Genomic DNA, 26,587 nt, shown 5'->3' with positions numbered 1-26,587 from the left:
TCCCATGAGCTGGAGTACTGTGTCCAGTTCTGGGCGCCACATTTCAAGAAAGATGTGGAGAAATTGGAAAGGGTACAGAGAAGAGCGACAAGAATGATTAAAGGCTTAGAGAACATGACCTATGAAGCCAGGCTTCATGAACTGGGCTTGTTTAGTTTGGAAAAAAGATTAAGGGGGGACATGATAGCGGTTTTCAAATATCTAAAAGGGTGTCACAAGGAGGAAGGAGAAAATTTGTTCCTCTTGGTTTCTGAGGACAGGACAAGGAGTAATGGGCTTAAAGTGCAGCAGGGGAGGTTTAGATTGGACATTAGGAAAAAATTCCTAACTGTCAGGGTGGTCAAATATTGGAATAAATTGCCAAGGGAGGTGGTGGAATCTCCCTCTCTGGAGATATTTAAGAACAGGTTAGATAGACATCTGTCAGGGATGGTGTAGACGGAGCTTGGTCCTGCCTTGAGGGCGGGGGGCTGGACTCGATGACCTCTCGAGGTCCCTTCCAGTCCTATGATTCTATGATTCTATGAAACGCAGAAGCGGAGGGGAAGGAGGATGGGGAGTGGAGCGCCCCTAGGACCCATCTTGAAGAACTCCAGTTTCTGCCCAATTGAATAGCGTCTCCTTTGTTTCCAAGTAATCCCAACGGATGCTCCACTTCACGTGACTGCCGGGCTGAAGAAGGAGGGATCCATGGAGCTGGATCCAATACTGAAGAATAGCTGCCTCTGACCTTGAGGCGTGTACCAGGGCCCCGTGTTTGGAAGACGGGTGCACCGAAGCCTCAGCAGTCGCTGTGCAAATTTCAGCCATCGCTGCACGAAGCAGCTTGAGGCCAGGCAGTAGAATGGGCCAGTCTTCTCGAAGGTTAGGGGTCTGGTAAAGGCAAGAATGCATCTAGAAACCCCACCGGGGGAGTCTCTGCATCTGTCCAGAACTGAGATAAGCAGCCTGGGGAGCTGCTGCAAAGGTTTGGTGTGTCCAAAGAGAAGCCTAGCGCCCATCTCACCCCTCTAGCCTGGCTGGTTCTGGGGAAAGTGGGTCACGGGGTGTGACGTAGTGGGGGTAACTTGCTAGGGCTGTGGCGACCTCTGCTGTCTGTAACATGAGTCATTATGCAAAGGGGGCTCCAAACCTGTCTGACCAGCTACCCCCCATGGGGAGAAACAAAGGAAGGGGGAATGCTGCCCTGGCTGGGGGGCAGGGCTGGAGGAGAGTTTAGTTAGTTTTTGCTGGCTGGGAGCATGGAGGAAGCAACCTCAGCAACAGGCTGGGGGGGTTAGAAGCCAAGACAGCCCCCCCATATCAAGCGGGGGCTGAGGCATCCTAGGCCTGCCCTGTAACCTGGTGACATCTGTGCTGTGCTGTATCCTGGAGAGGCAATAAACTCCCTCTGTTCTACCGGCTGGTGGAGTCTGTTTGTGCCATTTCGGGGGTGCAGGAGGCGGGGGACCCCAACGCGCCGTCACACAGGGGTGACGTGCAAACCCGAGGGTATTTAAGGGATGTGCTTGGGAAGCAGGACTAACAATACTTCATCCTTGCAGCAAACAGGGAAGGGGCAAGGAATCAGCCATCAGTGCTTCCTGCCCCAATGGGGCCACTTTGGTAGATCAGTGCCCCAGAGCGCACAGAGTTAGCATTGCAAAGGGAGACAGCATGAGACAGGCTCTGCAGGAAAAGGTTAACCGATTCCTGGATGAATTTTGCCATTGTGGGATGAGCAAAGCCTGAAATGCCCAGGGGAAGGGGAGGCTAGCGTTGCTAATGAGCGAGCCCAGACAGAACTCATAGGAAAACCTGCTCTAAATCCAAGAGACCATCGAAGGCAGGGGGGAGGGAATTAGGACCAGGCTCCGTTTGGAAGGAAGGTATTTCTGGAGGGATCTTCCTGCTGTTCCACAGGGCCTGCTGGAACTCAGTCGAACGGGAAACTTCCCACGACGGCTGACGAGCCAAGCTCTGAGTCAGAGGATGGACAGGCTGGGTGGGGAGTCCAGCTGGTGCAACTAGAAGGACTCTGGTGTTGCCCGCTTTGGTCTTGCCCAACGCCCTCGAAATCAGCGGTGTCAGGGGAGACACACGGGCTGGGCACACGGGCTGAGAGCTGCCTCCTCGCAGCCGATGCCCCAGGCCTCGTCTCACACAGAACCGTTTGCACGTTTGGTGGCACAGATGCCCACGTCCAGGCCCCGCCCCGCAGGTCAGCAATATCTGCCTGGAGATCGGAGGGACCAATTCCCACTGCAAGTGCGGGAGCCACGTCCGCTCCGCTCCTTGGCCATGGCGCTCTACACACCTGGAAGGTAAGAGGCTGGAACGAGGACGTGGCTGGCTTGACACCACTTCCGTAGCCGTATTGCTTCAGTGCAAAGTGAGGGGATCTTGTCCCTCCCTGCAATTTCCATGGAACCTGCAGGCTACGTTCTTTGTCGTGACCCCGATGGATTGGCCCCAAAGCAAGGGAGTGAAGTGGACCCAGATGTTCCTCACTGCTCCCAGACCTAGGAGGTGGCTGTGCAGGAGAGACAGCCATTTCCCTTGGACAGCGTGTTCAATTAGCCGCGCGTCACGAGAGATGCAGCCGAAGTCCTGGCGATGGTAGGAGGCAGGCAGGCGCTCTGGCAGGGGCTTGGAACAGCCCCTTCACCGGGCGAGTCTGGCGTGTGATAACGAGAGACAGACGCCAGATTGTCAGACTGTTTGGCCGGGGGAAGGACCCTTCTGAGCCAGCCCAGGAAGCAGCAAGACGTCTCCCGCATGCGGTGTCAGGAAAGGACACGCTGCCAGATGACCCAGCAGTTGCAGGCAGTTTCTTGCTGTTGCCGGGGGGGTGTCAGCACCCTGCAGACAGATTCACGGAGGCAGGCGCTGGAGGTTGCGGGTCTCGGAGAAGCACCTGTGAAGTTTGGCTGTCGAGCTGCAGTCCGAGGGGGCCTTCCAGATGGCTGCTGGCCTGCAGAGGGGATTTTGAGGAGCAGCCAGCCCTTGAGTGGCCAGCTGCCAAGGAAGGGAAAACAATTATTCCCCGCCTGCAAAGGGCAGGGCGTCTATTGGCAGGACTCAGGAGCAAACGCTCGGGGCAGAGGAGTAGCCGGAGGGGGAGCGGGACACCGGATCCATCCTGGCTGAGTGGGAAAGGAAGGGACCGCTTGCGAGGGGGTGACTGGAACCGGGAAGTTCTCACCCTCAGGCCCGCCAGTGGGGGGGGAGGGAGAGTTGCCCTGGGGTCCAGCGATTCAACAGAGCCCAGGGCTCCTGGCTGCTGCTCCTGTGGTAGCAGTGGCAACCGGCGCCTCTGGCCCTTTAAATCGCCCCCGGAGTGCCGTGTTCCGCATGGCTCTGAGGGCTGCAGGGGAGGGGCGCCACGCTCCAGGCACCGCGGGGGCGGGCCCTTCTGCCAGAGGCCCCACCCCTTCCTAGAGCACAGAGCTAGTGCCCCCCGCCTTGCCCAGGGCACACAGAGGCTGTTGGCGCCCCTGCTCACCCCGAGGTGGAGGGCCACGCACTGAACCCTGACACCTAATGGCAGAGCTAAGGGAGGCAGCACTCCTGGTTAGGAGTCCGAGATCAATACCAGGCTCCATCGCCCGTTCTCTTCTGGGACTCGGAAATACGTGGACCAGCGCCTGGCGCTCGGTGCTGGCTGAGAACGGTCTCAGCAAACGGCTGGGGATGGGTCACTGTGCGGGGCGTGGAGGCGGGAGGTGAAAGGGTGAATAACCCACTTGTACAGCCCCCAAAACCGGGCTGAAAGGGGAGAGATGGGTTGTGCGGTTGCCACTGACGATTCCTGAGCGGAGGCTGCCCCGGGCTCTCGACCGCACCTCCAAACTGACACTGGGCAGCGGAGGAGGCGTGGGGGCCTCTTCTGGCAGGCTGGCTTGTTCTTAGCAGCTTGGCAGGTCCACGGAGGCCCGGGCACTGGACAAGACGGGCGCTCTGGGCCACTGGGGACGCACGAGGATTTATATACAGGTGTGTGTGAGGGACCCCTGAGCCTCAGTTTGCTGAGTCAGCCCAGGGCCAGGAGGTGTGATGAGTCCAGGGGTCAGCCAATCCCCAGGCAAGGCCCCCACTGGTCCCAAGGCAGGGACATAGGCTGCTAGGGAAAGCCGGCTCCAGTCAGCTCCATGGCATTCCCAGCAGGAGCGCTCCCATGGCCTAGCGGTCCTGACAAGCTGTCCTCACTCCTGCTCCAGCCTGGGCCTGTGTCTCCTTCCCCTTTCTCCTGCCTCTGGCTGCCCAGCAGGGATCACCTGGGCACCGAGCCCCTGAGGGCAACCCGGACTCCTCCAGGGCCTGGGAAGGATCATGAGGGGACTCGCTACGGAGCTCAGATGGACACAGGAAGGTTTTGATGGTATTTGGGGCTCCCCTAGGAAATCCTGCAGCCAAGATGCTCGACACTCGGCAACAGCAGCGGAGGTGGAAGAAGCTGGGGTGCCGGCTGTGTCTTAGCCATGTCCCTGTGGGGGCTCTGAAGGCCTGGAACGGCTCCTGGGGGCCCAGGGGAAGATGAGCAATGCCAGGGTTGGGCTTCCAAACAGGATTCTGGGATGCGTTAACAGGAACGTTGTGAGCAAGACACGAGGAGGCATTCTTCCGCTCTACTCTGCGCTGGTTAGGTCTCAACCGGAGTACTGTGTCCAGTTCTGGGCACCACATGTCAAGAAAGATGTGGAGAAATCAGAGAGGGTCCAGAGAAGAGCAACGAGAATGATGAAAGGTCTAGAGAACATGAGCTGTGAGGGAAGGCTGATGGAATTGGGCTTGTTTAGTGTAGAAAAGAGAAGATGGAGGGGGGACATGACAGCGGTTGTCAGTATCTAAAAGGGTGTCACAAGGAGGAGGAAGAAAACTTGTTCACCTTGGCCTCTAGGGATAGAACAAGAAGCAATGGGCTTAAACTGCAGCAAGGGAGGTTTAGGTTGGACATTAGGAAAAAGTTCCTAACTGTCAGGGTGGTGAAACACTGGGATAAATTGCCCGTAGAGGTTGTGGAATCCCCATCTCTGGAGAGATTTAAGAGTAGGTTAGATAAATGTCTATCAGGGATGGTCTAGACAGTACTTGGTCCTGCCATGGGGGCAGGGGACTGGACTCGCTGACCTCTCGAGGTCCCTTCCAGTCCTAGTGGTCTAGACTTCCCCTGACACTCACGTGATCACGCTTTGCCATCACAGCCTGAATTCGCTGGGGGCCTTTCGAAGCAGGCCAGTGGGAGGGGCGCCCCAACTCGCTGCGGAGCGTTACGAGTGCTAAGTCCTAGGCCAGGGGGGACGGCGGACGAGGGGGCCCTGTGCTCCCTTGGCGGTGGCTGCACAGGAGGCCCCTGGGCCAGGACCCCAGGCTGGTTGGAGGGAGCACCCCATCACGAGGCCCCTCAATGGAATTGCCAGGAGTTTTAGCTCTGCTTTTGAAGGCTGAGCCGGTCGTGGAGCTGGCTGGACTCGTAGGGGTCGCCCAGACAGCGGATCCGCTGGGAACGGCCCTCACTGCGGGGTGAAGCTCAGCACACCAGGCCGATGCCAAGCCCCAAGGCAAACCCCTCAGGAAGGGGGGAGGGACCATGAAGCAGAACCTCCCCGCAGGAACTAGAGGGACAATGAGGAAATAACCGAGACAGCCAAGGAAACCGACCCTCAAACAAAGAACTCGAGGCTCCGCTAGAGCAAAGCTGAAGTGAGCCAGGCTCAGGCCGCCGGGTGGCTGGGAAGGAAGGGCAGGCAGTTTGCCCGCGCTGCTCTGCATGCCCTCAGCAGGGGCCACGAGGAAGTCTGGGGTGCGTGCCTGGGACGCACGGGCCCTGCTACCGAACGTCTCCACGCGACGGTGCACGGGCGCTTGTGCACCTGAGGGGGGAACCCGCAGCACACTGCTCGGAGCGGTGGTGGCACTGCACGGTTGGCTGAAAGGATCTCTACACAACCCTCACCCACTCAAGGCTCAATTACAACGGGCTAGGCTCCCAGCAGAGATGGGGGGCTGATGTGTAAGGCAGGGGGAGGGTTGCCTTCCCAAACCATCAGCCTGGCCCCGCCCACACTCCTGGGGGCGGAGTGTTGCTGCCCCCAATGCCCACCTCCTGGTGCTGGAGAGGCCAGGCCAGGCGGCACGCCCTCCTCTGGGGCTGGGGGGCTGGGGCAAGCGTATGTTCCCCCACTCCCTTTGCTTCCCTGTGGTTGGAAGTGGGAGCACATGTGCGGCATGCCGCCCCACCTCCCTCTGCAGGGAAAGGGGCGGGGCCTCAGCAGTAGGGGCGGGGCTGGAGGTGGGGCTGGGGGCTTGCCTTCACCAACCAGCCATGCCAGCAGATGTAAACTGGCATCACTCCACTGAAGCCGGGTCGTGCTGCTTTGCTGGCCCGTGGCCCTCCGATGACATGCCCCAGGTCTGATTCTACTCACATCCCACGCTGGGGCTGGGGAGGGCCCCTCGGCCTGGGGGCAGCCTTTCTAGACGGGGCGTCACCAAGCGCGTCCCTCACCTTCCGTCTTGATCTTGAGGGCTGTCCTCACCAGCGCGAAGAGGGTGGCGTTGAAGGTGACGGTGCCGTCGCTGTTCAGGGGCATGTTCATGCCCACCAGGCGCTGCACGACAGACCCCAGGCATGGTCACCCCCAGCCGGGAGACACCTCCCACCCCCCGCGCGGGCAATGCACGGTGACAGGGCCAGGCCGAGGGGAGAGGCTGAGCACGGACAGCGGGGCTGGAGAGAACCTCGCAGTCCCTGTGCGCCCAGCAGCCCCGTGACAGGGTCCATGACAACAGCGCACAGCTCAGCAGGAAGGCGAGGGCGGCCCAGGAGCCGCAAGGTGGAAGCTCGTAACTCTGCAGGAGGGCTGGGTTAGGCGGCAGGCTGCGCACGGCAGATGTGGCCTCACCCGAGGAGCTGTTGAAGGCGACGGATTGGGATGAAGTCCTCTCAGGGATGGGATGGGGTCAGTGAAGTCCCCCAGCCATGAGGCAGCGGAGTGGACTAGAGGATCCAGCAGAGAGCCCGTCCAACCCAAAGGATTCTGGCATCAGACCTCCTGGCCCCATGGGAACATGCAATTTCACCCGGGGGGCCAGAATCCACGGCTGGTGTAAAATGGGGATGCTGCCTTGCGTGCCGACCGGGGGCTTTGTGAAATGCACTGCTGGCCTGCCCCAGAGACATCCCCTGGCTCTGTGGAGAAGGAGCCGGTGCCGGATGCCTGCGAGCAGCAGCACCTCCCTGTCCTGCGGCAGCCCTGGCGTTTGGCGAGCCGGCCCCGCGAGCTCAGACCCCGCCACCGCGCTTTCACGCAGCCACAGCGTGAGCCCCCGGAGCTGGCAAAGGGCCTGGACCCCAACCCTGGGGCGCCGGAGCTGAGCCATGCAGTGCGGCCCCATCTCTAGCTGCGCTCTGTGTGCTCTGCGTCGTATTGGACTGACTGCCCTGGGGGATCAGGACTCGGGCACCCGCCAAAGCCTCCTTCTCCACTGAACATCTGGCATCAGATCCCGCGGAGACTCAAAACCCACCCTGGATTCCTCCTAGCCCCTGCCTGTCACCGGCCAGTGGGAGCCGGGGCTGGAGGCTGTGCGGAGTGTGTGTGGGGGGGGGGCATGGCCGGTGAGCCCTCCAACAGAACCGCCCCTTGCAAAGTTACCTTACAGGCCACGCGGTGTGGGCAGAACTTCCCGAAGCCCAGGGGAGGTTGGATGCGTCTCAGCAGGGTAACCACATCCAGGTGTTTGATTCTCCCCCTGCAGGAGTCAAGAGACAGCTGCGCCTCACCCCTCTGCTCCAGCAGTGGGGCTGCAAACCTGAGCCGGAGGGCAGGAGCTCTGGCTCACCCACTGCCTCCCCATGTGTCCTCGGGGAAGTCCCTGAGATCCAGATTGTAAAGGTATCAGACGTCGTTACACTGAGCGATGCATCACCTGAGATCAAAGCCAATGGCTCCTTTTCCAACGGGCTCCAGTGCTAGCAATGGGGCTTTCGGCTCCTCGGTGCCTAAATCGCTCTTGAAAATGAGCCTGGGGTCCTAAATCACTTAGGCGCTGCACCAGGCAGTGTAGCAATGCCCAAAGCCTTGAATAATCCGGGCTCACGGCCTGCCCGCACTGCAGTTTCCCCATCTCCAGCGCTTCCCTGCTGTGCCGAGGACCGTCACTGAGGACTGGACGCTTCAGGGGACAAGCCTAGAATCCAGCTGGGGGCAGTTTGGGGGCTGGTGTTCCATGAGCTGGGGTTTCCCAGGCTAGATCTTGGCAGGCCGCTATTAGAACTAGCATCTCCGCAGGCCAAAGGAGCCCACTGTGATCGTCCCACCTGGCCTCCCTGTAGGACACAGACTCCGTGGCGGGTATATTGTGGGTGTGGGGGCAAAACTGGAAATCGGAGCCAGCAACCTGAGCAACGGGGGCAGCAATGCAACCAGGCGAATGTCTGAGTTAGCCAACTCATCCGAGTGCCAGGCTGGAAGGGTCTATACTCTAGACAGGGTATGTCTCCACTCGCAGCCTAATTCGAACGAGGGCTGCAAATGGAGGCATTCGGAATTGCAAATCAAGCCCGGGATTTAAATATCCCACGCTTGATTTGCATCTTTCCAGCCGGTCGCCATTTTTTTAAATGTACAAGCCCGAAGTAACTGCCCGCGTCTACACCCGGCAGGGCAACGGGGGTTCAAAATAAAGCCCTATTTCGAAATACCTGGTACACCTCATTGCAGGAGGAATAACAGGGATTTCGGAATAGGGCTTTATCTCGAACGCCCATTTCACTGCCGCGTGTAGTTATTCTGGGCTTGTCAATTTCACACCAAAAAAAAAAAAAAAAAAAGCTCCCGGCTGGGAAGATGCAAATCAAGCGCAGGATATTTAAATCCCGGACTTGATTTGCAATTCCGAATGCCTCCATTTGCAGCCCTAGTTCGAATTAGGCTGCGAGTGGAGACATACCGACAGGGAATAACTTTGTAACAAAGGGGGAGCATGGAATGGGGGCGCCCTTGCCCATAACCCTACGCCGGGCCCTGTTTTGCTGGGCTGCTCCCTCCCTGAAGCAGTGAATAAACGACAGACTGGCCTCTCTGTGACCCTGTGCATGCTGGGTAGCGGGCACAGAACCGGTCCAGTCTCCTGTAGAACAGCAGCCAGACAGCTTGCCCCAAATAATGCCTTTTGAACTACAGCCCATCTTGAAAGCCATAGAGGCCTGATGGAAAATGTGCGTGTGATGGAGACTTACGGCCCTTGGTATGGACGCTACTCGTGTGATGGCTCAGCTGTGGATCAATAAGGGATTTCAGTCCTACGGGCTTTCAATCCAGCAAATTTCCCCTCCCTCCAAGCTAAATCCACTCAAGCTTTTAAGGCAATAATCTGCTGGCCTCCCACAGACCCAGGCTAGCCACAGCTCACTCACTTGGCTTCTGGGTCGTATTCTGCCCAGATTCTTTTGAATTCGTCCAGATGGTGCGGACCCAAGATGGACCAGTCCCGTGTGAGGTAGTCGAAGTTGTCCATGATGACGGCGACAAAAAGGTTGATGATCTAGCCAGAGAGGAGGGCAGCGGAAGGGACCTCAGCGGGCGCCACGCAGCTCCGCTGAAGTCGGCTGAGCACACGTCCCGCGATGCACCAGTGAGGGTGCCCACGTGGGAAGGGCTGCATAAAACTACAGGAGGGTCCCACGCCTGTGCTATCTTCCCATGCGCTAAGCGGCTACGGGCCAGTCTCCTTGACAGACTGAGGGCGTAGTACAAGTCTCTTCCGCTAGCGCTCATCCCCAAAACCTGGCTCAGACGCTCTCTGCTCCCCGCGGCCCTCGGGCAGGAACGAGACCAGCTGCGTGGGCTGGGGGGGATTCCGTGGGCACGCTGACACGTGGCGGGCAGCATTTCACGCCTGTCTAGCAGAGCTACCGCCTGGGGAAGGGGGATGTTCCCGCATGCCCCGCCCCCAGGAGCGCAAACCCCGCCCACGAGCCACGCTCTGCCGGCGGAGACTCTGAAGCGAGGGGGGTCCCAGCGAGTGGGCAGGGTGAGGGCCAGGTCCGGATGCCGGTGGAGTCTGCAGCTACGGTCAGGCCAGGAGCAGACCTGGAAACATTCCTACCCCGCTGGGAAAGCCTGAGACAACCACAGGCGGCCCCTCCCCTCACCCGCCCCAGGATATTTGTCCTCAACCCACACGGCAGCCTGTTCCCGCAGCCACGCCTGTGTGACGGTGGGGGGCTCGGCATGGCCATGGGTGGCCCCCAGGAGCTGCCAGCAGGGCTCTCTGGAGCTCTGGGGTGCCACGGAGGGGGCTCTGGAGGCGGGAGGACGGCAGCTGATTAATTTCTGGAGTAGCCCCAGCCCCTGGCAAGTGGCTGTGCTCTCAGCCCCGTGGCGCAGACTGCTTGAGGGGCCGCCCGGGGCTGGCTGGCACTGTCCTACAGCCCCACTTCTCCTGGCAAGGGCAATGCAGGGCCCGGGCGCTACCCCCAGCCAGCCGAGGGGCCGGGGCCGGAGCCAGGGCACGTACCAGGAAGGCGCAGAGCATGTAGAAGCTGATGAAGTAGAAGTAGGCGAAGCCGGTGCCGCAGGTGTACTCCTCCCCGGGGGCGAAGTCGGACTTGGCGTCACACTGCTTCCCATAGCTGCAGGCCAGCAGGATCTCCTGCCAGGCCTCGCCCGTCGCACACCTAGGGAGGAAGGGAAGATGCCAGCTGGGCTCCGCGGGGCACCACTGCCCTGCCCAGGCCGTGTGGGATGAGATTGGCAGGAAGGGAGCAGCAGCTAGTGGTTACAGCAGGGCTGAGAATATTGCATTCCAGGCCTAACTGGGTAGGCAGGTACCTAAGAGCCAGGACTGCTGGGTGCTAGCCCCACCTCTGCTGGGGGGCGGGGGTACAATGCAGCAGTTAAATCAGGGTGCTGAGTCAGGATTCCCGGTTTGGGGTTGGGAGGGGAGAGAAGTCTAGTTCCAGCCCCACCACTGGCTCACCACGCAACAGTACAAGTCACTTCCCCAGCTGTAAAATGGGGATAAGAATAGCTCGGGGGAGGGGGGTTAACGAGTGGATGGTTATAAAACATTTTTGAGCCTGTTTGACCGAGAAAGTCCAGAGCCCATGTCCTCTCCCTTCCGTGCGCGGGGAAGAAACCGGCGCGTCCGTCCCCGGGAGAAGTCTGACATCTCCCGTGACACCAATTCCAGATGAAAAATCCACCTTTTGAAATGCAGCGTGGAGTGGAAACTGCGGAGTGTTTTGGTTCTGAAGCAGCTAATTTCCACACTGCAGGAACATGAACTGTGGAAACCCAACCCGGGCTGGCGGGGGCTGAAATGGTTTTAAAGTTTGGGTTTGAATCGCTGGGACACGTTGCCACGGGAAATGCTGTTGGAATCAACACGGCCCCGCAAAATGTTTCTGTTTCAGCCCGGCAGCAGCTGATGGGAAACTCGGTTTTTCCAGCCCACTCTGCCCAGGGTGGCCTTGCACGTGGCACCATGGGCTGCCCTGTGGCCCATGATTCAGGGGGGCGGGGGCTCTTGGGCATGCTCCACGGGGCTCGTGTGTCTTCTTGGACAGGTTTGGAGGAGCCAGGGTGGGATTCATGCCGGCCACAAGCTGACTCCACAGCGTTTCCCCGCAATCCGCTGTCACCAGAACCTGCCGGTCAGTGCCTGTTTTGCGCCAGGCCCGCGGCGGCTAGGAAGAGCCTGGGAGCGCTGCCAGCTGAGGGACTGAGGCCCAGCTCCTCAAAGGCATTTCAGTGCCGAGATTTCAGAGGCAGCGTGAGATGCCCAGGGCTCTGGTCCTTAGCCCTGTAGGACAGGTCAGTGCTGCTCCATGATCCGCTCGGGGGTGCTGGTGATGCCAAGACCCCGGAGCCACGTTACCCTGGTGCTCCAGTGTATGGAGAATTGCCCCGCCCTGGACTGGTGCATTGTGACCCAGAGCAACCTCATGGCACATGAGGGACCCTTTAATGACCTGTGGGAGGTGGGGGGTAGCCTGGAGGTCTTCACCCCTCTGAGAAGTCAGGCAGCTGGCCCCAGCACCGGCTGTGCATTACAATGGCTCCAGGCCGGATGCACGAGGTGCCCCAGGGGGACCCAGTGCAAAGGGACACTGCACAGGCCCGGGGCGGGGTGAGGAAGGGTGGGGCTCACACTCACCTGAAGAGCAGCAGCACGGCTTGCGGGAAGGTCTGGAAGTTGTTGTTCCGGTTGATTTGGGTTCCATCCACCATGGCGATTTTCCCAAACATCTGTGAATGACATTGCCAGGTCCCAGCGGCCCTGCAGAGGCGCCCCCAGCCCCCATCGCTCCCCTCCAGCTTCCCCCACCCTCCCGCCGGCCTCCCCCACTGCTCCCGCTGGCCGCCCGGGGCGGAAAGGCAGCAGGGTTGTATCTGTCACGTGGCAGGCGCTCCTGGGAGGCGACTGTTTGATCCTCTGTCCCTCCTCCCTGACTTGCCCACGTCCCGCCAGCTGGAGGCCCCAGCGCTGTCCCCCCCTCCTTACCTGCATCCCGATCACAGCGTAGATGAAGAAGAGCATCACGATGAGCAACGCCACGTAGGGCAGGGCCTGTGAGACAAAAGGCCCCAGGCTCATCACGTGGCCTGACCTGTCTCCCAGCTGCTGATCACGCCTGCTTTAGGCTGGACTTACCCCGCTGCTGCCAGCCCAGGGCCAGTGGGGAGCAGGCAGGAGAGGGAGCCTGCCACTAGCACTGCCTGTTCTCCAGCAATCCTGCCGCTGTCACTCACTCCCCGCCCGTGCAGGGAGCTCGCTGCCTCTGCGGCTGGGACAGCCGCCAGGTGGGCCAGGGAGAAGGGACATGTGGTCCCTGCACAGCCAGGTCCCTATGACCGGCACCCTGAGCACCCCGCCAGTCCTGAAGCTACTGCCCCAGGGAGCCGGTGATCTGAGGAGCCCTTCTTGCCACTCGCGTAACACACATGGAACGTGTGTGCCAGCGAGGGACTGGTCCATATCTAGGTTTAACCGCCTGCTGCTGCTCCTGGCTCCTGGGGTTCTGGAGCAGTGGAGGCCTGCGCTTTGGGGCTGAAGGTCCCATGTTCCAAGCCAGGTGCCGCACATTGGTCCATACACACCTGAAAGGACTTGATGAAGGTCCAGAGCAGGGTCCTGACTCCTTCCCCCCGGCTCAGCAGCTTCACCAACCTCATCACCCGGAAAAGTCGGAAGAAGGTGATGGAGACGCGGGAATTGTCCGCGGAATCCTGCAGGCAAAGCAGGCCCCTTAGCCGCTCTGTGGGAACAACGCCCCAGGCAGGGGAGGGCGGGAGCCGGCCCAGGGAACCTGCCAAGTGCTTTGGGGCTGCTTGTGGCATGGAGGAGTGACCGCAGGGCAGAATGAGTGCTGGTCCCTCCCCTGTTCACCTCCACAGCCCAGGTGAGGTCGGATCGGCAGCCCCACAGGGCGATCCTAGCGCGTGGGTCTTACGTGTTACAACCAACCCGCTCGCTGAGTGCCTCGGGCCGGCCCAGGGGGGCTGCATGCTGGAGTGGGGGTGCAGTCAGTGCATGTCGGAAGAGAGGCTTCTCCCCAGCCTCAGCTGCACCAGCCAAGGTTACATGATGGATTGCAGGCTCTCCTGCCTCACCTTGCGCTCTGGGTTCCCAGCGCACTGGGCCACAGCAGGTGGATGTCAGGGGGCAAAAGGGTTTGAGCTGGCTGGGCACATTCAGTTTGGGGGGGCGTTCTGCACGGGGGGCTTCCATGGCCATGGAGCAAGGGTGGTCATGTGGTGCGGAGGAGGGGAGGAAAAGCACAGGGTGGGTTAGGGTTGGGGAGACCTTGCTACCCCTAGTCCCTCCATATCTGGAGGGGAAGCGGGGAGCAGAGCCCCCTCCAAGGGGGACATGCAGCACAGGAAGACAAGCTCTTGGCCAGAGAGGTCCGGCAGGAGGGGGACAGGTGCTCTCTGCAGACACAGCAGGCCTGTCCGTTCTCTGGTATAGCCAGGGTAGGGCCCCGGCTGTGGGCTGAGCCAGAGTCAGTGAGCCAGGAAGCCGGCACGGCCATCTCCATTCCAGGCTGTCAGTGAAATCCCAGCCACCCTCCTGCTAGCCCAGGGCTGACTCACGAAGGGGGCGCGGCAGAGGAGAGAGTGGGTTTATCAGGGCAGCTTAGTGATGTGTCCCTAACTCTTCGCACCAAAGGTTCCTACTCAGCCCATCGCCATCCCGGCCCCAGCTCCACTTTGGCCCCAAATTGCTTTAAAACACCCCTTGTTCCAGCAGAACCGGTGGAGCCATTTTCTCCGTTTGTCCACTGCCGGCTTCCTCAGCATCCTTCGTGACTGCTGGCGCGAGAGCCTTCTCCTCTGCATCTCCTGCTGACTGAGACTTCCTTCCCGTACCATTCCACCTCACCAAGCCTCCACCCCTGCCAGCCTGTAGCAAAGGCTGCCGACACGTCTCTAACTCCCGCAGCTGAGACCTGACTTTTGTCCGTCACCAACTGCTAGGGAGACCAGCACAGGCTCTGGACCACACACAGGTACGGCCTCTTTCCTGTCTGTACAACGGCTGGATGCAACCAGCTCTGTCTCGGGTTGGCCTGAGTTTGTCTGTATTTCACGGATGAAGGAAGGATGGATGGATGGAAGAAATGGTTAAGGTGGGGGAGGCATGGATGGATAGATTGATGGATGGAGATCACACTTCAGTGTTAGGTAAGAGGATATCAAAGAGGTTGGGTGTGCTTCATCAGTGTCGTTAGCTCCCACCCTCTCTCCATCCTGGGAGAGTCACCTTGGGCATTTGCAGAGCAGCTCCCTGGCTTCCCAACATGCAATCCACGCAAACACAGCAGCGGAGGGCAGCAGAGAAATAACTAGGCAAGGACAATAAGGAGCCACTGCAAGCACATGCTGCTGATATTTACAATGCCACTACAGCCTCCGCTCAGGCAGTACAGTCCGCCACTGGAAGCAAGAAACGTCTGTCAAGAGAACAAGAGAGTCAGCAAGAGAAAACTGTCACAGCCAGAGGGCCAAGAAACAAGAGAGACAGAGAACAGACAGACAGACAGGTGGCGGGCGTACAGAGAGAGCCAGACAGACACAGATACTTGGCAGGAAGAGGCAGATGGGAAACACAGAGAGAAAGACACACAGAAGGAAGACAGGGTAGGGTGGCCCAAAATCAAATGCTCTGAAAAAGGGGGTTCTGAATCCAGGCCCAAACCCAGGGCCATCTGGAGGAAAAGCCGACTACGCCTGGAAGAGAAATGGCACGAGCGAAAATATCTGCAAACGCGCCAGAGCGACTTGAAGGCCCACACCCCCCGTGACGTTCCATGAGACACAGGCCTCGTCTGCACTAGAAAGTTGTTCTGCTTGAACAATACCCGGGGAGCCCCAGCAGTGTTATGGTGGGATAGCAAGGGCTTTATGCAGGATGTGTATGGGAGCTTCATCCTGGCCTTGGTATAGCTGGTATGAAATCTTCAGGTGCCTAAATCCCTTTGTAAATCTGACCCTTAGGAGCCTACGTCTCAGTCAATGTCTCTAGGATTTAGAGTCACTAAGTCGCTTTGGAAAATGGAGCTTGGGTTCCTGTGTAGCTGGCACCCCCGATCGATGCACAAATGGTTAACTACAGATCTGATTTGAAACCGATGTACAGGCCCACAATGGACTGTTACGTGCCAGCCACGTGTCTGCCCACTGGTTTAATTTAAACCGATTTTTAAACCAACGTCAGTGAAACTGGAGCGACTTGCCTGGCGGTGAGAAATGTGAAGTGGGGAGATTTGCTTCGCTTCACTGCCCCCTTTCAGTACTGACTGAGGGGGGTTCTAGCACAAAGGTCCAGTCTACACACAGACAGAGCTGCCTCAGTTTACCACAGGCGTGCTACTATCTTGCGCCTGGTGGCATCGGTTCATGAGCATTTTTCGAGTCACTTGCCAGGCTAAATGCAAAGAGCCAAATGTGTTCATTTCTTGACTGCAGCTGTTCCTGGTGCCCTGTGTGGATATAATATTTGTATTTGCATCTGACTCCTGGTCTGCAAAGGGTCCATAGCTATAAAGCGGCTGTTGTAGATTTGCAGGGCTCTAGCTCCGTGGTGTCCAACCAGTTCTGTGGCTAGCGGCTTGCGTCTTGGACACCCCGGCCCTAGCTATTCCCCTTCCGCGGCTAGGGGGCTCCACATGGGGGCAATTCACCCCACCGCTAGGAGCACAGCTCCTGGGCACCATCACAGCACGCTGGCCTGTCGCTCCTAAGGCCTTCCCCACAGGCAGTGATGTCAGTGGCTGGAATTCGATTGACTTAGTGGGCTTTGGATCAGAGCCCCTGGGCACGATCCAGCACCGGCGCGGAACGCCGAGTCCCAGAGAAGTCAAAGGGGCCGCTTGCTTGTGCTTTGGGGCTGGCTTGAGGCCTGAACGACTCAGCAAAGGGCTTCGGAGACAAACCCTCCTCCGCCCCGGCTGGCAGGAGCCCGCGAGCGGCAGGGCACAGACACACGGACGGAGAGAGAACGGAAGGAGAGGACAGACTTTGCAGACCAGCCGGGAGGAAACAACGGCCAGGAGGTGGTGACTCTCGCCTTGCCCCTGGCCGCGAGGGGCTGGGACCCCGATGGCAGCGTTGCTGCGGATGCTGTCTCCCTACCCGTGGCGCATTGGCAGGAAGCAGCATTCCGGAGCCAGAGGTGGTGCCAGGCCCCGGGGGCCCTCTTAACACATCCTCAAACAGCCAGTAGGGGCCCCCGCAGCTGCTTGGGGCCCTAAGCCTTGCGCAATCTGTCTGCCTCGCGCCGCGCAGTCCAGGCCACAGACGCCAGGTGAGACGGGTGCAGATACCCGGATGGGCAACGGCCCCGACACCCCCGCAGCCACCAGGCAGAAAGCAGGGCTCACCGCGTGGGGCTGACGCTCTCCAGCTACAGACCCAGCTCCTCTCAGCCTGCTTCCTGCTCACCAGCCCGTCCCGTGGAGCCCACGTCTCCCCGTGGTCCCTTAGCCCTGGAGGCTAGAGAGAGGCTCTCCCCTCCCCCCGGATCCTCCTCGGTGGCCATGGCGGGGGCATGGGAGCGATGTCCCGGTGGCCAAGTGAATCCCTGGAGAGAGGCCAAAACCAGCCTCGATGTCCCTTGCAGGGGGAGGGGAGGTGGGGTGATCTGGGCTGTTCCTCCATGCCCGGGGTGCAAAGCTCTTTCCAGCCGATCCCTCCCCAAGCAACAGTGGGAAGGAACCGGGTGCCCTCGAGGCTGAGAACAGCTGGGGAGGACCCAGCAGCCCAGGGAGTGTCTCAAGGCGGCCGGGCAGATGGAGAGCACTCGGCGGGCACAGAGCCTGTGGGAGGGTGGCTCGGGGTTTGGGGAAGGGGCAAGGGATGCCTGGCAGCAGCTGCAGGCAATCTGGGGCTCTCTGCAAGCTGCCCTGTGGGGCTGATGTGCCCCGGGCCTAGAAGGCTGGGCCTGAGAACAGGAGTGGGGTTAATTTAATCCCTGCCCATCCTGGCTAACAGCCATTGAGGACCTACCCTCCATGAATCTATCTAGCTCTTTTTTGAACCCTGTTAAAGGCCTGGTCCTTACAGCGTCCTCTGGCAAGGAGTTCCACAGGTTGACTGTGCGTTGTGTAAAGAAAGACGGGATGGGATTTATTAGCTGGGATGTACTAACCCCACGTCCCAAGCTACTTCTACACCTACGGCTCGGTCTCTGGTACGCACCGCACACCCGGTGTGTGTGGAGCCAGTTTACATGCCCCATGCTGGCAATCGGGTATACAGCTCCCAGCAGTGCTCATGGCAGTTCCAACATGCCCCTGACCCGGCTCCTGTATGCAGGCTGTTCTATGCATCACAGTGCAGAGTACACATGGACATGGTCTATACACTGAACATACTCCAGTCTCAGATACGCAGGCCCACACACCCGGAGGAGGCACGGTGTATATACGGCAATCCTCACACGCAGCTCGAAGCACACGCAACAGGTCATCGAAACAGTGCCAGGACCTCACGGAGCGCAGGCCAGAAGCTTCCTGTAGGGACCATGGCTTTCACCCATCCCTGTGAGGATCTCAGGCCGAGTGAATTGATGGCTAGCCATCTGGGCATGTGTTTGAAGGGTACCACGTGGGCGCAACCTCCGGAGAGTCTTGGCATGTCGCCGCTGAGCCTGCGTGAGGTTCTGGATCTGTCCCAGGACTAGGCTGGTTTCCACAGGGCACCTCCCCAGGCAGGTTCAGGACAGGGGGGCGGGCTGAGAGCCGATGAGGCCAGGAGTCCCACCATGTCTGTGTAAGGGCTAAGAAGAGATCCTGCCAGCACCATCTCTTAAACAGGAAAAGGTTAACCCGCGGGCCCTGGCCCCGCCACACTCTCCTCCTGCCCAGCGTCACATGCAGTCCTGAAGGCCCCCAGGCCTCCCACGTGGTGGTGGGACACCGGCAGCCTACCCGTGTCCTGCCCCAAGGAGGGCCACGCTCTCGGACTCGTCCCCTCCCCCCAGGCCTGGGGATCACTTACATCGATCTCGCTCAGGATGACGTCGATGATGCTGCCGATGACGATGAGGAAATCGAAGACGTTCCAGGGGTCGCCGAAATAGCCCTGAGATGGAAGGAACGGAGGGGAGGAGGCAGCCGAACGGAAGAAAGAAGCCGAGGGTCAGACGGGGGTTAGAACTCCCCACGGAGGACCCGGCCGTGCCTGAGCGCGGGGCGCTGACTCCCCAGCCAACAGCCGCCCACCCGCTGCGCCAGAGGGAGCTCGGGCCGGGGAGACGCAGGTTGGCAGTACAGGGGGCACGTGGCCAGGCGCTGCAGCGGGAAACGCCGCCTGCAAGTGCAGCTGCCGTGGCCACATCTCCGCGTGTGGGCTGCCGGGGGCCAGGCTCTCTAGGGAGGGCAGTGGCGGGCTGGGGAGGGCCTGGATCAGGCTGACCCATGACCATGTGACTCCCTTACACGCAGGGGACGGGGAAGGGCCTGGTCCCCGGAGGATCAGCCACAGGCAGGGCTTTCCAAGGGGCTGGCAGAGCCCACATTGGTGGGGCCGAGGGAACACGCCATCGGCTGCCAGCGGCTCAGCGCGCCATGCGAGGTTGGGTGGGAGAGGGATCCCCGGCCGGGCAGGCCACAGGGAGCAGAGGGTGACTGGCCGTCTCCGTGGGCCTGAGGGACGTGCCTGCAGGGCAGGCGGAGAGGGAGACGGGGGCTCTGCCTCGCCTCTCACATGCGTCCCAAGGGGGCAGGAAGCTCAGCTCAGGGGCTCTTGCAGGGCTGCTCACACACAGGCCGCAGGCCCTGTCAGGGAGCTCCAGGGAGGGCCACGAGCCTCCCACCTCCAGGGCAGAGATACCCAGGGCAGTGAGCAGAGCTGGGGTGGGGGCAAATAGCTGGACGAAGGGCTCCCCCATGTGGACTGGATTGGCCCTGCTCCTTCCCTCGGGCACTGCCAGGTCCTGGGCGGGTCTCCCCAGCGCCCCCAGCCACCAGGGGAGTGTGTCCCAGGGACGTGGCATGGGGAGGACATGCCATGCTCACCGCTTGGGGCGAGTTCCTGCACATAGCCCCCCCCCCCCCCGATTCATTCTCTCTCTCTCTCTCTCTCTCTCTCCCCCCCTCCCCCTCCCCCTCCAGATTCATACCCCCTGGGCCCCTCCCAGACGTGGGCCCCGCTCCGGACTTGCACCCCCTGTCGGGAATCAGGGCCTGCTGCTGTCTGCCTATGGACATGGTACCCGAGTGGGGGGAGGAGTCGGCAGACAGGCAGGCCAGGGGTTACTCAACACATTTGACTCAGCAGCGACAGCTCCTGCCTTGGCTCCCGCCAACTTGGTTCTGACTCCTGGCTGCAGACTCCTGCTCCAGCCACTAGGTTCAGCTGCCCATATGCTGGTAGAGTTATGCCCGCCCCCCAGCACCCCTCTCCAGATTCCTGCCCCAAGACTGTCACCCCACACGCACCTTGGCTTTAAAGGCCATGAGCTTGAGGAACATCTCCACGGTGAAGAGGATGGTGAAGGCCACATTCAGGTTGTCTGAGAGATAGTTCATCTCGGCCGACTGGTTGTAGTGCTGGGGAGACAGGAAGAGGCACAGGTTGGCCCCGGGCTACGGGGAGCAGGAAGGGGCCGGGTCTCGAGGCTGGACAGGACATGGGCACCTGAGACCAGCGTACAAAGCTAGAGCTCTGGCTAGGTGAGAAGATGGACTGACGTTGTGATGCTGGGCTCCCTTCACACACAGCTCAGCCAAGGTCTCTCAGCCGCACCCATCGCCTGTTCCAGCCCTGGACCCTGCCCACTGCTCTGTCCACACACACACACACACACACACACACACACACACGCAGTCTCTCTCCCACCCCCCCGCTCTGCGCTTTTACACACACACACACACACCCCGTGTCTCCCCCCCGCCCTGTGCTTTTACACACACACACACACACACACACTGTCTCTCTCCCCCCCGCCCTGCGCTTTTACACACACACACACACACACTGTCTCTCTCCCCCCCGCCCTGCGCTTTTACACACACACACACACACACACACACACACACACACACACACACACACACAGAGGAAGGGCCTCCCTTGAGCAGTGCTGTGAACTACCTACAGTAACCCAGGCTGGACTCCACACACACACACACACACACACACACAACCCAGGCTGGACTCCACACACACACACACACACACACACACACACACACACACACACACACACACACACACACACACACACACACACACTGCCTACGGTAACCCAGGCCGGACTCCACACCCATAGCCCCCGATGCACCAGGCCCGGGGCCCAGCCTGACTCTCATTCTGAGGGCATGCCAGCCAGAGGCCCACCCACCCCCATGCCCTGCCGACAGCAGATCAAAGGGTGCCACCCTTAGGTGTGGCCCGTGCTCACCTGCATGCCCAGGCAGACGGTGTTCAGCATGATCAGGAAGAACATGAGGTACTCGAAGTAGGAGGAGGTCACCACGTACCAGATCTTGTACTGGTAGGGGTTCTTGGGGATGTAGCGTCTCAGCGGGCGGGCTTTCAGCGCGTACTGGACACACTGGCGCTGGGGCGAGAGGAGGAAGGCAGGCGGGCGGTGAAGGCCGTGGAACGGAGGTGGCGTTTCCCAGCCGTAAATCCTCTAGCTCCCCACTCTGTCCCTTCCCCCTGCAGAGCCGGCCCAGACCTGGATTTTCCATTGTGTGGCAAATCCTGGGATTTTGAACATTCCCCCCACCACTCTGAAAACAACAACAAACTGGAAATTTCCCATGAATCAAAATTCCCAGGAAAGTTTTGTTCGGAGCTGATTGAAATGTTTTGTCCTGAGAAAGCAGGAATGTTTCCCACCGATCGACCTTGGTTAGCTTAAATAGATTGTTTCAAAATGAAAAATCACAACAACCACCCCAAACCACTCCACTCGGAAAGTGTCTGTTGTTATTTCGGGAGGCGGGGACGGGGGTTCTAAATGACATTTGATCAAAGTGGACACATTTTCAACCACACTGCAACAAACCCAGCAAACTGTTGTGCTGAAACCTCTGACTCTCAGGGTATGTCTACACTGCAGAGTTTTTTCAGAAAAAATGGCCGTTTTTCCCAAAAAAAACCCCATCACTTACATCCACACTGCAATCTCATTGTTTTGGAAAAAATCAAAAGAACAGAGGGGTTTTCCTGACATTGGTAAACCTCTTTCTACGAGGAAGAAGCCTTTTTGCGAAAGAGCTCTTTTGGAAAAAGGCGTGTGTGGACAGGAAAGAGGGAGTTCTTTCGAAAGAAGAGGAAAGAGGAAAAAGCACAGGTGCTCTGGTAGCCACTCCATCCATAGTCATCACAGCTAAATGCGAGACAGCGTCCATTCAGTGTGGACGCTATCTTTCGAAAAAGCAGATTGTCGAAGATTGCTGAAGTCTTCTGACCAGGTCAGGGACGCAGGCCGTGCAGGAGCCTAGGAATAGCTAGCAGCGTGAACCAGGGAAGGCCTTGGCAGAATAGTAACACACTAGCCCTTGGTCTACGCTAGGGAGTTATTTCAAAATAACCCCCCGCATTTCAGATACGATGAATTTGCCGCTGCCCGGTGCTGGCTAGCAGGCTTGGGAGGCTGCCGGCCAGGCTGGGTGGAAGCCAGGGTGGCGGTGGTCGTTTGCCCACACAGGGCTCTGCCCCGGGGATGCTGGGTCGGGGCTGTGTGAGCACTCGGCGTCAGGCAGGAGGGAGAAGCAGTTCCCGACAGTAGCTGACAAAGCACCCAAGGTATTTCTCTAGCCCTGGGTACATGGCCTGCCCATCTGTCCGGGGCGGCGCGCCGATGAGGGGCATTGCGAATGCCCAACAACTGGAGCATTTCACGGCGAACTGTGAGCCACATGCAGGCCTCGGTCCGAGGGGATCCGGTCCAGAAGCCGATGAAGACAGACCTCTTGCCCCACTGGAGCGGAGCTGCTCTTTCAGCAGACGGCAGGGAGAGCGGGCCAGTCCGTCCCTGGGCGATAGCCATCACTGTGACCGGGAGTGGGGCTCCCCCGCTCAAGGCCGAAGTGGGTCAAAAGGGCCAGTTCACCCGTGACAGGCGGCACGTGGAGAAGCACCAGGGCTGCGGAGCCCGGAGCCAGTACAAAGCCAGGAAGGAGCAAGCAAGCCATGAAACAGCTACCAGGTCAGAGCTGGAGCAGACTGTGGCTGCTGAGCCAGGGAGGGCCTGGATTCCCCTGCCAACCTGGGGAAGCGGCAGGGTCCAGGCAGTGGCTTGCAAGGCTGCCAGAGACACGGCTAGCTTGGAAAGGGAGGACTCCCATGACCTGGCCACCTCCCAAGGGTAGCCAGTCACCCGCCGATGGTGGCCTAGTGCTGCAGCCTCAGCAAACCGCTTGTGTCTTCAAACCCAACTTTTGCCTCCATGGGTTGACCCCAGCCGGGGCCCCCAGTTCATTTCCAGCTTCTGACAGGAATTTCTGCCCCTCCAGGGCCATGGCCCTCGCGCCTCCCGCCCTCGCAGTGACGGACAGGCAGGGACAGCGAATCAGGTGGCCTCCCTGCCGCAGCACTTACACTGCTCCCTACGTTCCCGCCATTCTCGTTCGCCACCCACAATGCACCTGCAAGTCCACACCGGCCACGACCCAGCCGGCCCCTTTCTTTGGGAATTAGGGGTCCCCTCTGAAATCCCCCTCGACTCGCCAACACCCCCCGCTGCTGGCCTCGCCGCGCACCCCACCACGCACAGCCAGTTAGCAGAGGCTCAGCGGCGTCCAAGCGCCAGGCCGGCCAACCCCATCGGCCAACCCCCAACCGCACGTTAGGGGGAAACTTGGCTGTCTGCCCAAATCCTGGGGTCCACCGTCTGTCTCTGAAGCTGCACCACAAGCACTGTGACCACAGAACCACTCAGCTCGGTCACTGTGCCCTGCTCCTCCCACACACCCTCCACTAGGCTGCCCCAAGAAACCCGGCCCAAGGGCTCCAGGGAGACGGCTCTGAAAGGAAAGGGGTCGTGCTAGGGCCTGCTGCTGGCCTGCTCCCTGACTGACATCTTTGCGGTGACTTACAAGTCCCTCCGACTGACTTCTGCCCTCCCTGGACTGAGCGCTCGCTGTCACCACTAGGCCCGACTGCCCTCAGCCCCGCTTGTGACAGTCGGTTATCGGTGGCTGCCACAAGCAGGACAGCCAGTGTCTCTGGGGGCCCCATGATCTTTAGTGTGGAGCAGCGTGAGGAAGAGAAGCTCCCAGGCTCGTCCAGTGTCGTGCAGCGTGGGGATGGGGATGGGGAGGTCGGGCACAGGGGGCTGCCCTGCTTGCCCACAGGCGCTCGGGGGCGTTTGTCTTTGCTCGCTTTTCTGCGCGAGTTCAGTCGGGAGCCCAGGGAGTCTGGTTTCAGCCCGTTGTGATTAGCCTGAGCAGCCCCACACAGAAAGGGGCCGGAGTCTACCCACCCAGGAACACTCGAGGGCACGAGGGCAGCGTGAACCCGGCATGCAGGGGCGTGGGACTAGCACCTTGGTGAGGGAGCAGCGGTTCCCACTCCTGAGGGGCCTCCCCGGCCTGCACCGCCCCTCACTGGCAGGCAACCACTAGTCACTGACTTGGGGCAGGCCCCACTGCAGCCCACGTATCCAGTGCGCGAGTTAGTGGCTTGCCCAGCCGGGGCTCTCAGCAGAGCGGCCCAGCCCCGACGCGCAGGTGAGCAGAGGCCAGGAGGCCTGGGAGAACTGCGGGTCTCGTCTTTCAGCTCTGCCGCTTGACACTCCTGTACAATAGCCCTGTCCTTGGGCTCCCGGCCTCCACCGCTCAGCCCCCCTCCAGCGGGGGGACCCCGGCTCTCATCCCGCAGCTCAGCCGCAGGGCCGGATTAAGGGGGGGCCTAGCCGGGCAGCTGCACGGAGCCAACCTATGGGGAGCGCCTGATGGCAGCTGTGAGGTGCACAGCACGCCGGGGGGCAGGGCCGCGCCTGCTACCCAGGGCGCAGGAATGGCTCAAGCCGGCCCTGCTCAGCCATGTCCAAGCCAAGGTCCAACGTTCTCCTCTCACTCCCCACACCCACAGCGGGGCGTGCCTGGAACCTGGGGTTCCCCAGGGCTGGGAGGGAAAGACTGGGGTCCGAGGGGTGTCTGTGGGCCGGGGGGAGCTCAGGGGGTCCGTGGGCAGTACCTGGTTCTTGTCCAGCTCACAGTTCTTGTACTCGCTCTCGCCCTGCTCCTGGAAAGTGACGATGACGAAGCCCACGAAGATGTTCATCATGAAGAAGGCGATGAGGATGATGTAGATGATGAAGAAGATGGCGATCTCCACCCGGTAGTTGTAGATGGGGCCCATGTCCTCCGTGTGGGTGTCGATGGCCTTGTACAGCAGCCTGCAGGAGCAGCAGAGAGCGCGGCGCTCACCACGCCGCGCAGGGAAGGCCTGGTCCGGCGGAGGACATGCCAGGCAGCTGCAGGTCCCTTCATGTGGCATTTCCCAGCTGGGATCTCCCTCCCCCCGCGCCGCATGCTCCCCCCGACTCACTGCGGCCAGCCCTCGAAGGTGGAGACGGTGAAGAGCGACATCATGGCCGAGAGGACGTTGTCGAAGTGGAAGGCGTTGTGCACCCACTCGCGCGAGTGCAGCTCCAGCTGCGTGGGGCTGCCGTCCACGTAGAGAATGAAGTTGCCTCTGAAAGGGAGGCAGTGCCACATGTATCGGGGTGAGTAAGCAAGGAACCGGGCCCAGAAACACTTGCCCACGACCTCCCCCCTCCCACATGACCACATGCTGAAGGCGCCCTGCTGCTCGGAGCACGGCATCGCTCCAAATCAACCTCGGAACTCTCAGCTGCAGGAGGCCAGAGGTCAGTGCTGGTCACAACAGGCACCAGGGCCGAGCCTGGGAGTTCAGACAGGCACGGGAAGCCGCATCGTGTGTGGATGAAGGACCCCCCTGCAGTTGCCAGGGTAACACTTCCCTCTATGACCTGCCCAGCGGCCTCATCAGGGTCCACCTGCCCGAGGCTCGCAGATAAATGTGCTTTGGAGAAGTGGATCGTGTTACTAAGCAATTTCTCCCAATCCCACTAACTAGCCGCAGGGCCAGGGAATGCCCCCGGGGCTCTCCTGCCACGCTGCAGGCCTGTGCCGGCAAAGCAGCCAAGCAGGCTCCGTGGGGTTGGCGCATCGCCCTGGAGCGCCTGGGATTAGCGGTGGCAGCCTGGAACCACCAGCTGCAGCTAGGGTTGCCAGGTGTCCGGCATTCACCCAGACAGGCCGGTATTTTCACCTCCTGTCCGGTAAAAAAATGCAGGGAATATCGGACACCTGAGATGCCCGGATTCTCTGAATTTTTCCCCAGCCAGGAGGAGAAAATGCCGGGCACCTGGCAACCCTACAAACACTCAGCGCCCGGCCTCCCCCCGAACTCCCAACCCCCCAGCCCCATGCTTACCTGGTTCCCCAAGGCTGCCGGCATTTCCCCTGGGTCTTAGTGCTCAACCACTCCCTGTTCCTATCCCTCCACTCACTCTTAAAGGGGACATGCTGTTTTATTTTATTTTATTTTATTTTATTTATTTTTTAGCATAATAAGTCTTGGAGTCCCTTTTTTTTGCTCAACAACTTTGGCCCCCCCTCTGTTTTTTTCTTCAACGGAATTTTTTCCAGGTTTTTTTGGGGGGGGGGAGGAGGGGAAGGGAGGCCGTGTTCGGTATTTTTGTTTCAACCGTCTGGCAACCCCAGCTGCAGCAGCTTGGCCGATCCCACCACACGCTGCTGCTGCCCAGGGTGAGCTTGGCCCTTCCACAGCCCCAGGGCAGCCCCCTATAACCTCCACAGAGCCCTGCAGGTTCTCCACCCCGCACGGCACCTGCAAAGGAGACAGGGCACCGGTGGCTGCCGTCTTCGCGCCGGTTTGGAGGATGAATGAAGACCTGAAAGAGCACCGTGACCGTTGGCCTGGCCTTCCTCTGGTTTGCAAGCCCAGCTCCTGCTCAGCCCTGGCTGCTCTCTGCCCACTAGAGCCAACGGCCTGTACTGCACAGAGACCCTCACCTGGGCTCCTCCGCGTGGCAGGATCCCAGCAATGGGCTGTGAGCACAAGTAGGCAAACCGGGGCTGCCTCAC

General features: G+C 60.1%; 1 protein-coding gene across 4 annotated transcripts in view; it reads right to left on the bottom strand.

Moving 5' to 3' along the window:
- CACNA1S (calcium voltage-gated channel subunit alpha1 S) overlaps window positions 1–26,587 on the bottom strand; it is an 89,291-nt gene that overhangs the window by 13,731 nt on the left and 48,973 nt on the right. For all 4 annotated transcript variants that reach the window (XM_089773632.1, XM_075910480.2, XM_075910483.2 and 1 more), the window contains exons 24-36: window positions 25,002–25,148; window positions 24,648–24,849; window positions 20,899–21,057; window positions 19,934–20,044; window positions 18,492–18,575; window positions 14,888–14,944; window positions 13,089–13,217; window positions 12,493–12,558; window positions 12,145–12,236; window positions 10,504–10,663; window positions 9,401–9,528; window positions 7,638–7,734; window positions 6,488–6,590 (exon numbers count right to left, since the gene is read on the bottom strand). In XM_089773632.1, coding sequence (XP_089629758.1) covers window positions 6,488–6,590; window positions 7,638–7,734; window positions 9,401–9,528; window positions 10,504–10,663; window positions 12,145–12,236; window positions 12,493–12,558; window positions 13,089–13,217; window positions 14,888–14,944; window positions 18,492–18,575; window positions 19,934–20,044; window positions 20,899–21,057; window positions 24,648–24,849; window positions 25,002–25,148 — 1,535 coding nt within the window. The remainder of the gene's footprint in view (window positions 1–6,487; window positions 6,591–7,637; window positions 7,735–9,400; window positions 9,529–10,503; window positions 10,664–12,144; window positions 12,237–12,492; window positions 12,559–13,088; window positions 13,218–14,887; window positions 14,945–18,491; window positions 18,576–19,933; window positions 20,045–20,898; window positions 21,058–24,647; window positions 24,850–25,001; window positions 25,149–26,587) is intronic.

The sequence above is a fragment of the Pelodiscus sinensis genome, chromosome 27 (assembly GCF_052426305.1).
Source record: "Pelodiscus sinensis isolate ZL-2025 chromosome 27, ASM5242630v1, whole genome shotgun sequence".
Taxonomy (NCBI): Eukaryota; Metazoa; Chordata; order Testudines; family Trionychidae; genus Pelodiscus; species Pelodiscus sinensis.
Note: the sequence above shows the minus strand (reverse complement) of the source record. Positions and strands in the feature narration are given on the sequence as shown.